At 46.4% G+C, this 13,029-nt stretch overlaps 1 protein-coding gene across 1 annotated transcript in view; it reads left to right on the forward strand.

Moving 5' to 3' along the window:
• Cd4 (CD4 molecule) overlaps window positions 1–13,029 on the forward strand; it is a 30,404-nt gene that overhangs the window by 4,276 nt on the left and 13,099 nt on the right. The window contains exons 2-3 of the mRNA XM_057778976.1: window positions 5,832–5,926; window positions 6,053–6,217. Coding sequence (XP_057634959.1) covers window positions 5,878–5,926; window positions 6,053–6,217 — 214 coding nt within the window. The 5' untranslated portion in view covers window positions 5,832–5,877. The remainder of the gene's footprint in view (window positions 1–5,831; window positions 5,927–6,052; window positions 6,218–13,029) is intronic.

Raw genomic sequence — 13,029 nt, forward strand, 5'->3', positions numbered from 1 at the left:
TCCTCTGTCCATCCTACGTGGCCTAAGCTACACAGGCGAATTAATCCAGTCTCTGGGCTTGCACCTGTGCCGGCCTTGTGGCGGCTCAAGGCAGCCTGGCCTGTTCAGACCAGCGGAGAAGCAATTACATGAATCCTTCTATCTTAAGGCGGATGATGGGACATGGCCAAGAGAGCGGCAATAAGGAACGAGTTCACAGAAGGCAGGTTGCTGTAGAGCAACACAGGAATGATGAGACAAGGGGAGAGAAAAACCAGGCTCAGGAGGAAGAATAATAAGGAAGTCTTCACGAATATCTTGTCTCATCAGCTCTGGACCAGATCCCTGGGGAGTTTCTAACAGTCATTTCTCTGAGACCCCTATAGCCTGGACCCCTGGGTTGCAATTTGTGTGTGTGCGTGTGTGTGTATATGCGTGCGCACATGTTGTGTGTGTGTGGTGTGTGTGTATGTGTGTGCGTGTGTGTGTGCGTGTGCACGTTTTGTGTGTGTGTGTGTGCGCGTGCATGCGCACACTTTGTGTGTGTGTGCGTGTGTGCATGTGTGTGTGTGCATGTGTTTTTGTGTGTGTATGTGTGTGTGAGCAACAGTGGCTCCAGTCACCTCCAGAACAGAGCAAGTCTCAGCTCTCCTAGCTTGAGGTTAAGATTGATTGTCAGGCCCCAATACCATTGTCTGTCAGCGAGCTCCCTGCACCTGCTGTCCCACGCTCTCTTTGTTCTCAGAACATCTGGCACACCCCACACCTCGGAGGCACTGAGAACACTCCTCCCCTTTCTCCTCCACCTGAGTGTGTTTTAGGACTTGGACGTGCCTGGGTCTTCTAGAGGCTTGTGAACATGCTAATGTGAATCCCATGCTCCAGCTTTGGAGCCCTAGGTCTGGGGTGGGTCTGTGGATCTGTTTCTTAGAAATACAGTTTCTCACCTGTTTTCCTGTGTATGTGCCAGCACTCAGGAGGCAGAGGCAGGCAAATCTCTGTGGGTTCAAGACCAGCCTGGTCTGCATAGTGAGTTCTAGACCAGCTACGGCTAGTAGTGAGAACTGCTCTTATCTTATAAGGCTTTCTTTTTCCTCGAGTCTGTTGCCTTCTTTCCCACCTCCTACCTCAGCTGCCAGCTTCACTAACAGGCGACAGTCCTTGGCTTTCTGCTGACCCAGACTTCATAGGCTTTACACCATCTGTCTGATACTGACCAGGAAACGAACCTTCTGGGCTTTTGTTTTGTTTGTCTCTCGGCCCTACATGATTCTAAGTCCTTATCTTAAGACAGGCAAAGTCGTGGTGCATGCCTGTAACCCCAGAATTTGGGAGGTCTTGACAGGAGGATCAGGAGTTCAAGATTATCTTTAACAAAAAGAGATGAACAAGAAAAAGAAAGAAAGAAAAAAGAGAGAAAGAAAGAGAAAGGCTGACAGACAGACAGACAGACAGACAGACATCCGGTCCCTCGGCTCTGTTGCCGTCTTAGGGAGGCTGTGCCCTCTCAGTGGAACCACACCTTGGCTTTCTCAGGTTTATCCTTCTTCCTGCAACTGGCAGGATCCATTTTGCAACCAGAATCACCTTCTCTGCCTAAAACTATCTCCTGGTTCCTGAGCCTCCAAGATCAAGGCCCAGGGTCTCCGCCTACACCCCAGGGCCCCAGCTCCTGGCTCTGTTACCTCAGTATTCGCCATTTTCTGAAACCGCTTTCTGTTTCCATCCACAAATAAGTCATTCGTGGCCAGGGCACAACATTGAAAAACATCTGAAGAATTTTTTTTCTTTGAGACAGGCTTTTTCCGTTGCTTTGGAGCCTGTCCTGGAACTCGTTTGGTAGACCAGGCTGGCCTTGAACTCACAGAGATCCTCCTGTCTCTGCCTCCCGAGTGCTATGATTAAAGACGTGTGCCACCACCTCATGACTTGAAGAAAAATTTTGACAGGCTCTCGTGTAGCCTAGGTTGGCCTCTAACTCTCTGTGTAGCGAAGGGTGACCTTGAACTCCTGATTTCCTGCCTCGCTCTACCTCCTGGGCTGGAATTATTGGTACGTACCACGCCACACCACGGCAGCTAGTACCGCTAATACTCCTGGTACTCCTGAACCCAGGGCCTCCCATACACTAGGCAGGTACCTACTAACTGAGCCACATTCCCCATTTTAATTTTCTGAAAAATTTTTTTTTATTAGAACGTTGCCGTTCTCACCACAGTGACTTAGTGGTAGAGTACTTGACTCACGCGTGTGGCCCTGAGTTTCACCTCAGCAAAGAAAATGAGTAAACCGGGCTGGTGAGAGGGCTTGGTGGGCAAAGGTGCCTGCTGCTAAGCTGGCCTCTGTCTAGACCCCTGAGCCCCCCACAGTGGAAAGAGAGAATGGGCACACACAGGTCGTTTGCTGACTGCCGCACAAGTGTAACATATACAATAGATAAATGAATAATTAAATAAAATAAAATAATTAATAATAAGCTTCCCTGCCCACTTCAGTAAGCAATGTGTTTTGTTTTCAGTCGGATGGTTTTCTTTCTTTCTTAAAAACGTTTTCCTTAGCCGGGCGGTGGTGGCGCACGCCTTTAATCCCAGCACTCGGGAGGCAGAGGCAGGCGGATCTCTGTGAGTTCGAGGCCAGCCTGGTCTACAAGAGCTAGTTCCAGGATAGGCTCCAAAACCACAGAGAAACCCTGTCTCGAAAAACCAAAAAAAAAAAAAAAACAAAAAAAACCAAAAACGTTTTCCTTAGACAATCTTGTATGTGTGTAGAATGCATTCTGATGGCTCATCCTCCCCACCTTCGTACCTTTCTCCCGCCCCTGTCGAATACTCTCCTCTCCCCAGCAAGTCCCCTTCTCATGTCGTTTTGGTTTTGTTGTTTTGTGGCCTGCCCAGTTTAACTAGGGTAGTCCCAGAATCGCTCTGGAGCTGTCTGTCCAATGTGTGGACAAGGCACCAGTGGCCATGCCCAAAGACCCTGACTGTCCCTCCTCCAGCAGCTGTCCGCTACCCACAGTTCCTCAGGGAGAGGCAGGGCCGTGGCCCCTGAGCTCCTGCTCACCCGTGACTGGGCCCAGTCTTGCGCAGGCTGGGTGGTTTAAAGATGGCAGAGGCCTGGGCTATCAGTTGCACTCGGTCTTGGAGCAGCTTTGCCTTTGGCAAGTAGGCAGGAGACACAACAAGCCCAGAGGCTTGAGGACCCAGTTTAGTGACAGAGCTCTTGCCTAGCAGGTGCGAGGGGCTGGGTTGCATCCTGGTGCCATAAAACAGAAAAAGAAGCCAACGATGCAGCCCGGGTGCAAGGTCTATCTGTAAACATATTAAATATTTGAAAATTACAACTATCAGGACTGGGAGAGTGTAGAAGTGCTAGAGAGGTCCAAGAGCCCGGAATGGAGGATAACAAAGGTTTATTTATTGATAAACTCACAGTAAGGGTAGCGATCCACAGTCCTCTGCGTGCACTGGGAACTGAAACAAAATCCAGCAGAGAAAGGACCATGCATGCTTTTCGTCTGCACTTGTAGTACATGAGACCACGCCCCAAGTAGGCTGGTATCTTAAAGGCTATTGGCTGAAGGAGCTCCCACAGCAGGAGAATGACTCAGTAGTAGGACACCTGCCTGCCCTGTGGGAATCTTCAGGTTCTAGGCCCACAGAGGAAAAACAAAACAATTTTTTACAGTATCAGTAAAGCTGATACAGTTTGTAGGAGGTGAAATAAAGCTACCTGGAAATGGTTTACCAAACTTTCTGAACCCGGACCTAAATATGTATACATATATGTATGTATGCATGCGTACATATGTCTATATTATTTTATTTACATGAAATGAAATTGTCAATCTACGCTTATACTTTAGTTTTATAATTTACTTTATGTGTACGGATGTTTTGTTCTCTGTGTGTCTGTGTACCATGTGTATACCTGGTGCTGTGGGCCTGAGTTCCAGACAGGCCACCAATGAATGCTGGGGATTGGACCCAGGTCCTCTAAGAGAGGAGCCAGCATTCTTAACCACTGGGCCATTGCTCCAGCCAATGTTTATTTTTTAATCTATCTATGTATCTATCTATGTATCTATCTAATCTATCTATCTATCTATCTATCTATCTATCTATCTATCTATCTATCTAGTTTTTCGAGACAGGGCTTCTCTGTAGCTTTGGAGCCTGTCCTGGAACTAGCTCTTGTAGACCAGGCTGGCCTCAAACTCACAGAGATCCGGCTGCATCTGCCTCCCAAATGCTGGGATTAAAGGCATGTGCCACCACTGCCTGGCTGCCAGTGTTTATTTTAAAGCCCAAGTCTAACCAGGCCAGAGATCTAAACTAAAAAGAGATGTTTCCCTACCAGAATCCAATAGCTTCTTTAATTAACTACTTGTCCAAAGCTCCAAATAATTCTCAAAACAACAAAACCCATTCATAATATTGTCTCTCAAAACTAGATGTGTATGTATGTACAAGTATGTATGCTTGAGTTAGCACATGGGGGGCATGAGTATCCATGCCAGCTTGCTCCAGGGAGCCCCTATCTCTACCTCCTAGTCGCTGGGATTACAGGTGCCGTCCTGGCTTTTAAGTGAGGTCTGGGTGTCCCAACTCCAGACCTCACATTTGCATAGTAAACATAGTATCCACTGACCAGTTCAAAACTAGATATTTCTTAAGCAGAAAGATCAGAAAGAATTATTTTTCTGTTTTGTTTTGATTTGTTTTTACAGACAGGTTCTCTGTGTAGCTCTGGCTGTCCTGGAACTTATTCTGTAGATCAGACTGGCCTGAACTCAGAGATCCACCTGTCCCTGCCCCCCAAGTGCTGGGATTAAAGGTGTGCACCACCACCTGGTAATAATTATTTTTATTAAAAGACTAGTAGGTTCCTGACCTTTGAGACAGGGTCTCATATAACCCAGGTTAGCCTTGAACTTGCTATGTAGCTGAGGCTTGCCTTGAATTCTCTCTCTCTTTCTCTCTCTCTCTCTCTCTCTCTCTCTCTCTCTCTCTCTCTCTTTTAACTAAAAATATATTTTAAGGTTATGGGTGTTTGCCTGCATGTACGAATGGGCACCAACTGTGTGCCTGGAGCCTTCTGAGGTCAAAAGAGGGTATTGCATCCCCTGGGATCAGAGTTAGAGATAGAGCTAACCATGTGGGTGCTAGAAATCGAACCTGATCCTCCACAGGAGCAACACATGATCTCAACGGCTGAGTCCGCCCTCCAGCCCCTTTAATCTTATTTTTGAGATGTGGTCTCACTATGTAGTCATGGCTGGCTTTGGACTCTTGGTTCTCCTGCCTCAGTCTCCTGAGTACTAAGATTACACATGTGTGCCTTTGTGCCAGGGTAGGAGACTAGAACTCTTCAGGGGAGTGCCTGAGGTTGTGGTTTGTATTTGACACCCATGATTACACTGATTTCTGTGTATATGTAATATGCTGCTACTGCTTAGGATGTTAAAACTGCTATTATGCACCGGGTGGTGGTGGTGGTGTACAGCTTTAACCCAAGCACTCGAGAGGCAAAGGAAGGTGGATCTCTGTGAGTTCGAGGCCAGCCTGGTCTACAGAACAAGTTCCAGGACAGGCTCCAAAGCTACATAGAGAAGCCCTATGTTGAAATACAAAACAAAACAAAAAAATTGTTCTTATGCTACCAACATCACACAGTCTTAATTTGGCACAGAATATTGGGGTACATTACTGCAGGGTGCCTGCTTCCTGTATGCAAATAAGGTTCTGGGGCTAGTTACAAAGGCCCTGAGGGAGAGAGGGGTCTTGTATGTTCCACATCCAAGGAAAGTCGAAGACTAATGACTTCTATCTGCCTCTGCCCCTGCTGTTTTGCAGACTCCAGTCCCCAAAACTCAAGTCCCTCGACCTCAGCAAGGCCACAATGAACCAAGGAGTCTCTTTTAGGCACTTGCTCCTGGTGCTGCAGCTGGGTAAGTTCTCAGACTTGAGGACCAGCAGCAGATGGGGCAGGGAGGTGGGCAGATGGGAAAACGCAAAGGGCAGGGTGCGGAGGGAGCCGGCAGAAACACTGAAGCTCGCCCTTCTTTCCGATCCAGCACAGCTCCCAGCCATCCTTCAAGGGAAGACTGTGGTGGTGGGCAGAGAAGGGAGCACGGTGGACCTGCCCTGTAAGAGTTCCCAGGAGAGGAGCATGTTCTTCATCTGGAAGCTCTCTGACCAGACGAGGATTCTGGGGAATCAGAATAACTTTGTGACTAGAGGTAGGATCCCCTGTACCCCAACCCAGGGAGGAAAACAGTTGAGTGAACTTGCAGGAGGAAACCTGTGCCTAGGAAGCCCTATGTCCCGTGGTGGCTAGGGTTGACAAAAGTCTCAGTGGTCCACGACTCTGGGATTTCCTTTCTTCAGCTGCTGATGATGAATGGCTTCTGGTAGGATCTTTTGTTGTTGTTCTTTTAATATTCATGACTTTAGTGGATATTGGAAAACTCATCATAGAAAATGTATGATTTCAAGAGTATTATTACTACAGACTGTGAAGACGATGTGGTATTTTGTTTACTCCCATTAAGAGCAACAGCTAGTGATGATATAGAGTGCTTGCCTAGAACATCTAAGGGTTTGAGTCCCCCCAAAAAAACAAAGAAAGAAGAAAAAACTCCAAAACCAAAGCCAAGTGCTGGTAGCATATACTTTTAGTCCCAGCACTGAGGAGGCAGTGGCAGGTGGATCTCAGTAAGTTCAAGGTCAGCCTGGGTACAGAGTGAGTTCCAGGACAGCCAGGACTACACAGAAAAACTCTATCTTGGAAAACCAAAACAAACACCTCCCCCCCAAAAAAGAGCCCACAAAAAACAAAAACAATAGTTCATGTCCTGTGATCTTAGCATTAGGACTTAAGACAAGAAGGTGGTAAGTTTTAGGTCATATACCAACACTTTCTCAAAATTAAGTGAAATAAATTTATTTAATCTTAAAACTGAACACATTCTGAGTAAGTTCCAGGACAGCCAGGGCTACACAGAGAAACTCTGTCTTGAAAAACCAAACAAAAACAGAACAAAAAACCCAAACAAACAAACAAACAAAAAAAACCCTGGACACATTCTAAGATGCTGTGTAAAGTAGATGGATTTGGCTAAACTATGTGTGATGTCCCTGAACAGCTGAAGTTTGAGAACAGCCCCAGTCCAGCCTCTACTCTTCTTGGTAGGCAGCTGAGGACCCGCCCCAATCTTTCATGCTCACATAGAAGCGGAGCTGGGTCTGGAATGCTGGCCCCGAGGAGGGGGGTCTCTAAAGAGCTGTGTTCTAGGCAATGAGCTCCTGCTTGATGTCTAGACAGGCATTTTAAAGATGGCTCTGTATTCCAATGTGTATAAATACATGTGCCTGGCTGGTGGGATGACTCAGCAGGTTAAAGGTGTCCACTGCCACATCTGCTAACCTGACTTTCAGTTCCTGACCCACATGGTCCGCAGTTTGTCTTCTGACCCCCCATGTGTTCTCTGTAGCAGGCGTGAGTGGGGACGCTCACATGCCCTCTAAATAAACTAGTAAATGTAGTATAAAAAAATTAAAATACTTATAAATATCTGAAGTGGATATGTATTTCTAGCTCATTTCTTTTCTGTAACTGCTAATTCCTTATTCAACTCTACTGATTTATTTACTTGACTAATCCCATATTGTTGGACATTTAGGCTCTTTTCAGTTTTAACAAGAGGATCTCCAGGGAATACCTTTGAACTCATTTTGCAAATACCTTTTTTTTTTTCTCCTTCGAAGCAGAATTCTTCCGTTGCCCTAGCTGTCCTGGAACTTGCTTTGTAGACCAGGCTGGCCTTGAATTCACAGAGTCAGCTGCCTTTGCCTCCAGACAGTCCTGTGCTGGGAAAAGCCTGTACCATCACCCTTGGGCTCATTAGGTCTTTAAGGTCAGCATAATCTGCTTCGGGGCTAGATTTGCATCCAGGACTCTGCTGGGTAGAGCCCTGTCCACTTGGCAGAGGCCAGAAGGCCTGTTGAGACCGAAATAATGGCTCTGAGGATCCCTGAATCGCTGGTGGGGCGATTTTTCTTCCTCTTGAAAACAGCCCGTATTTGTCCCTAAGTAGCTCAACTGTCTACCCTTCAAATCAAGGATCCGCAGCCTTCCCCCATTTTACCCCTTCCATCATTCTATGATCCCTTCCGTTCAAACCAGCAGTGTTTCTGCCCACAAGATCCCGTGAGCTAGCCAGGCGGTGGTGGCGCACGCCTTTAATTCCAGCACTCGGGAGGCAGAGGCAGGCGGATCTCTCGGAGTTCGAGGCCAGCCTGGTCTACAAGAGTTAGTTCTGGGACAGGCACCAAAGCTACAGAGAAACCCTGTTTCGAAAAACCAAAAAAAAAGATCCCATGAGCTCTCACTGACTGGAACACATTTCCTCATCTTTAGAAGATGAGTGGACTGATAATTTTCCAAATCTTTAAGACTGGGTCCTTGTGCTTAGAAATCTCTGCAGCTAAATATTCAGTTTGATTATTGTGAATTCTACCTACACAAAACAGTAGAAAAATTAGCACAGTTTGGTCAGCTCCTTTGTCACTTTGTAATAAGAATCATTGCCAACAATGCAGGCCTCAATTCTAAGATCTGGAGCCCAAAGCTATGCAGACATGTGGACTAGGCCCAGAAAGAAACAAACCTCAGTGAAAGACAGCCTTCACTCGCTAAAGACTAGGGAAGAAACCCAATCTAGAAAGACAAAAACCCAAACATCAGAGGCGAAACTGTGTCCTGTTCCCTAATGTATGGCAACACTGAGCAAGGAGCCACACTTCCTCCTCTTAAGACTGGAGTGGAGAGTCCAGACACCTCTGCGGGGACGGTGCCCTCGGAGGTGAAGGTGAGAGCTCGCTGTTCATCCAGGCCGGTCTGTCACAGGCTCCTGCAGTATTGGTAGAGTGTCAGAGAGTCTGGCTCAGCGCGCCTGACAATCAAGAACACCACTTCCTGTAGGCGGAGGTGTCAGAGGAGGCCTGGTGGGCAGTTAGAATTTCCATCATCCCCAGCAGCAATGAGATCACCACGCTGCCCTATGGGTGGAGACCAGGGTACAGGCTGGCGTTTCCACTCAGCCCAGTAGTAATGAGGGGCATGCCCCTCAAGGGTCAACAGATGATGGGAGGAATTTGCATTTCTACCTATCTGCAGTGTTAAGGAGGTTCCCCACCCTCCCTGAACAAATATCATCCAAAGGAGTCAAAGTAGAAAGTTTAACACAAGCCGTAAACTGAAAACAAACACCCATAAAGGACCTTGTCAAGGATATTCTGCTAAGTGAAAGCTGATCGGTAGACTTGTCATATAATCCCATTGGAAAGATTGCTTTCAACTCTTTATCAATGTGTGTCTGAGTGCAGTTGCTAGAGGAGGCCAGAAGAGGGCATCAGATAACCTGGAGCTGAAGTCACAGACTTGTAAGCCACTTGACAAGGGATTCTGGAACCAAATTTAAATCCTCTGCAAGAGCAGTATGTGCTCTTAACTGAAGAGCCATCTCTCCAGCTCCATTTTAATTTGAAGATTGATTGTATGTGAACATGTTTGCATGAGTCAAAAAAAAAAAAAAAACAAACCAAAAACATGGAAAACTCTATACCAAACTGTTGATAGAACTAGAACAGAGAAGTGGAACTTTTATGGTTTAAATGACTAACCCCCCAAAATAAAATTATCTTAAAGCAGCTTTTAAGATGTGTGTTATGGCCAGGTGGTGGTGGCACATGCCTTTAATCCCAGCACTTGGGAGGCAGAGGCAGGCGGATATACAAGCTGAGTTCCAGGATAGCTGGGGCTACACAGAAAAACCCTGTCTCAAAAAAAGCCCAAAAAACAAACAAATAAAAAGATATATGTTATGCACATTTCCCATTTCATAAAATACTATATAAAAACATTTAGTGCCAACTCTAGTCGTCCGTGGAATAATGTCCTCTAGTACACAGCCATGGTGGTTTGAGTAAGGATGGCTCCCATAGGCCCATATGTTTGAGAGCTTAGTCCCGGGGAGTGGATCAGAGGAATCAGGAGGTGTGACTTTGCTGGAGGAAGTGCGACACGGGGAGTGGGCTTTGAGGGTTAAAAGTCCATGCTGGCCGGGCCCAGCTCTCCCTCCTTGCTGTCTGTGGATCGATCAGGATGTAGAATTCTCAGCTGCTTCTCCAGCACCATGCCTCACCGTGTGCCGCCATGCGGCTGCCATGCTCCCTGCCGTGGTGACAATGGACTAAGTCTCTGAAGCTGTAAGCAAAGTTCTAATTAAATGATTTCTTTTGTAAGAGTTGCTGTGGTCACGGTGTCTCTTCACAGCAATAGAACGAAGACAATAACCATTATCATTTTCTGTCTTTTGAGACAAGGTCTCACTTGGTAGCCTAAGCTGCCTTGGAACCTACAGTAATTCACCCGCCTCAGGCTCTCAAACGCTGGAAATAAAGGCATGTGCCAGTGATAGTTAATAATACTATAACTATGATTTTTATTTCAATGTAAGGTCTTACCATATGGCCCTACTAGCCTACAACTTCCAATGTAGCCTAGGCTGGCCTTGAACTTGTGACCCTCCTGCGCAGCCTTCGAGACACTGGGCCTCCAGGAGTGTATCACCACACCCAGCTAATCACAATTTGTGAGCCTAAATTTTGGTTTGCGTTTAGAAAGCGTTATTGTGTGTATTTGTGGGTGTGGACACGTGCGAGTGGCTGGGCACGTGCTGAGATCAGAGGACAACTTTGGGAGCCTGTTCTCTTCTCCTGCTGTGGACTTCAGGGATTGAACTCAGGCAGTAAGGCTCGTGTGGCAAGGACTTTTACCTGCTGAGCCCTGAAACCATTTTGTTGTTGTTTCTGAGGTTTCTCTTTGTAGCCCTAGTTGCCCTGAAACTTGTTACATAGACCAGGCTGGCCTTGCACTCACAGATATCTGCCTGCCTCTACCTCCTGAGTGATTAAAGTCACACTCAGCTAAAATTATTATTTCTTATTTATTCATTTGTTTGGTTTTTCAAGACAGGGTTTCTCTGTGTAACAGCCCTAGCTGTCTGGAACTCACTCTGTAGACTAGGCTGGCCTCGAACCCACAGAGATCTATCTGTCTCTGCCTCCCAATTGCTGGGATTAAAGGTGTGCACCAACACCCATCTAAAATTGTAATCGCTAAGATAATGTTTTATAAACTAAAGCCTGATAAACTTTATTTACTTATTTAGATACAGGGTCTTTTGTAACTGAGGCTGGCCTCAAATTCAGCTGTGTGGCTGAGGATGACCTTGCACTTCTGACCCTCCTGTTTCTTTTTTTTAAGATTTATTATATATACATTTATGTATTTATTATATATACAGTATTTATGTATTTATTATGTATACAGCATGCAGGCCAGAAGAGGGCACCAGATCTCATTACAGATGGTTGTGAGCCACCATGTGGTTGGTGGGAATTGAACTCAGGACCTTTGTAAGAGCAGGCAATGCTCTTAACCGCTGAGCCATCTCTCCAGCCCCTTCCTGTTTTTTGTACTTTCTGAGTACTGGGATTACAGACCTGTAACAACATACCGCCTAGTCTGTGTGGCCATGTGTGGTGCTAAGGGTCAAACTTAGGTCCTTATCCAGCATGCTGTGAAGGAACTCTCCCACATCGCATCCTGAGCTACATCCAAGCCTTGTTTACTTATTGTCTGAAACAGTCTACAGCCTAGGCTGGTCTTGAACCCATTATGTAGCAGAGGTAACCTGGAAGTCTTTTTTAAAAAAAAAATTATGTTTTTATTATGTATACAATATTCTGTCTACATGTAGACCTGAAGGCCAGAAGAGGACAACAGACCTTATTACAGATGGTTGTGAGCCACCATGTGGTTGCTGGGAATTGAACTCAGGACCTTTGGAAGAGCAGGCAATTCTCTTAACTGCTGAGCCATCTCTCCAGCCCGACCTGGAAGCCTTGATTCTCTTTTGTGTTCGATTTACAGGCAAGCCCACTTTATTGGTACTAGGACCGAAGTCAAGATTTTGCATATGCTAGGCAGGTCCTCTGTCGACTGAGTTACCTTCCTAGGTCCAAGTGTATAAACTTAAGGAACCGGTGAGCACAAACTGCACTCTAGATGACTCTTTACACGAACTCTAGTCAACGTTACCGTGTGCTTCTGCCCCCGGCATCATGACCAGCATCGGACATGTTACTCGAACCTGTGTGTGCACTTGTTTGTGGGTGCGGGGGCATACATACCACAACAAACACATGGAGGTCAGAGGAGAGCCCCATGTGCTGGTCCTCACATTCCTCCATGCTTGAGGCAGGCTGTTTGTCACTGTGTGTGCCAGGCTTGCTGACCTGTGGGCTCCCACACATTTTGCCATCTCTGCCTCCCACACTGGGGTAGGAGTAGATGGGATTTATAGACATGAGAATTTGAACTCAGATCCTCGTGAGTTCGTGGTAAGCGCGTCACTTACTGAGTCACCTTAACTTTTTTTCTCCTTCTAATTTGATAGTTTAAGAATATGTTGTTTTAATTCGCATTTATTTTCCTCACCTGTGAGATTAAAACACTTTCTAAAAATTCCTAGTCTTTTGTGCTAACGCTTTTGTTCAGTTTCTATGATTTGATTTCTGTAGCAACAGTTCCCTTTCTAACTTCCTGGTTGTGTGTGTGTGTGTGTGTGTGTGTGTGTGTGTGTGTGCGTGTGAATGTACGTGTGTGTGGTTCAGGTGTGCTCACCCTGTGTATCTGAGTGGAGATATTGGGTGTCTGCTTTACATGGTTACAGGAGATTTGAACTCAGGTCCTCACAATTGTGCAGCAGATTCTTTACCCATTGGGTCCCCTCCACCCCCGCCCCGGGTCCTTCACTTCCTGGTCTTTAACAATGGCAATGTCACCCTCTCGTTGCTTCCACTTGTGTGGAAGGGGTTTGCCCTTTTCTCTGCTCCAATCTCTCATTTCTCACCAGTCTCCAGCCACGGTCACTTCTTCGACTGTCGTTTGGTTTCCTCCTCTTCAAGGCCCACTTGTCTGTCT

This window comes from Chionomys nivalis, chromosome 1 (genome assembly GCF_950005125.1).
Source record: "Chionomys nivalis chromosome 1, mChiNiv1.1, whole genome shotgun sequence".
Taxonomy (NCBI): domain Eukaryota; kingdom Metazoa; phylum Chordata; class Mammalia; order Rodentia; family Cricetidae; genus Chionomys; species Chionomys nivalis.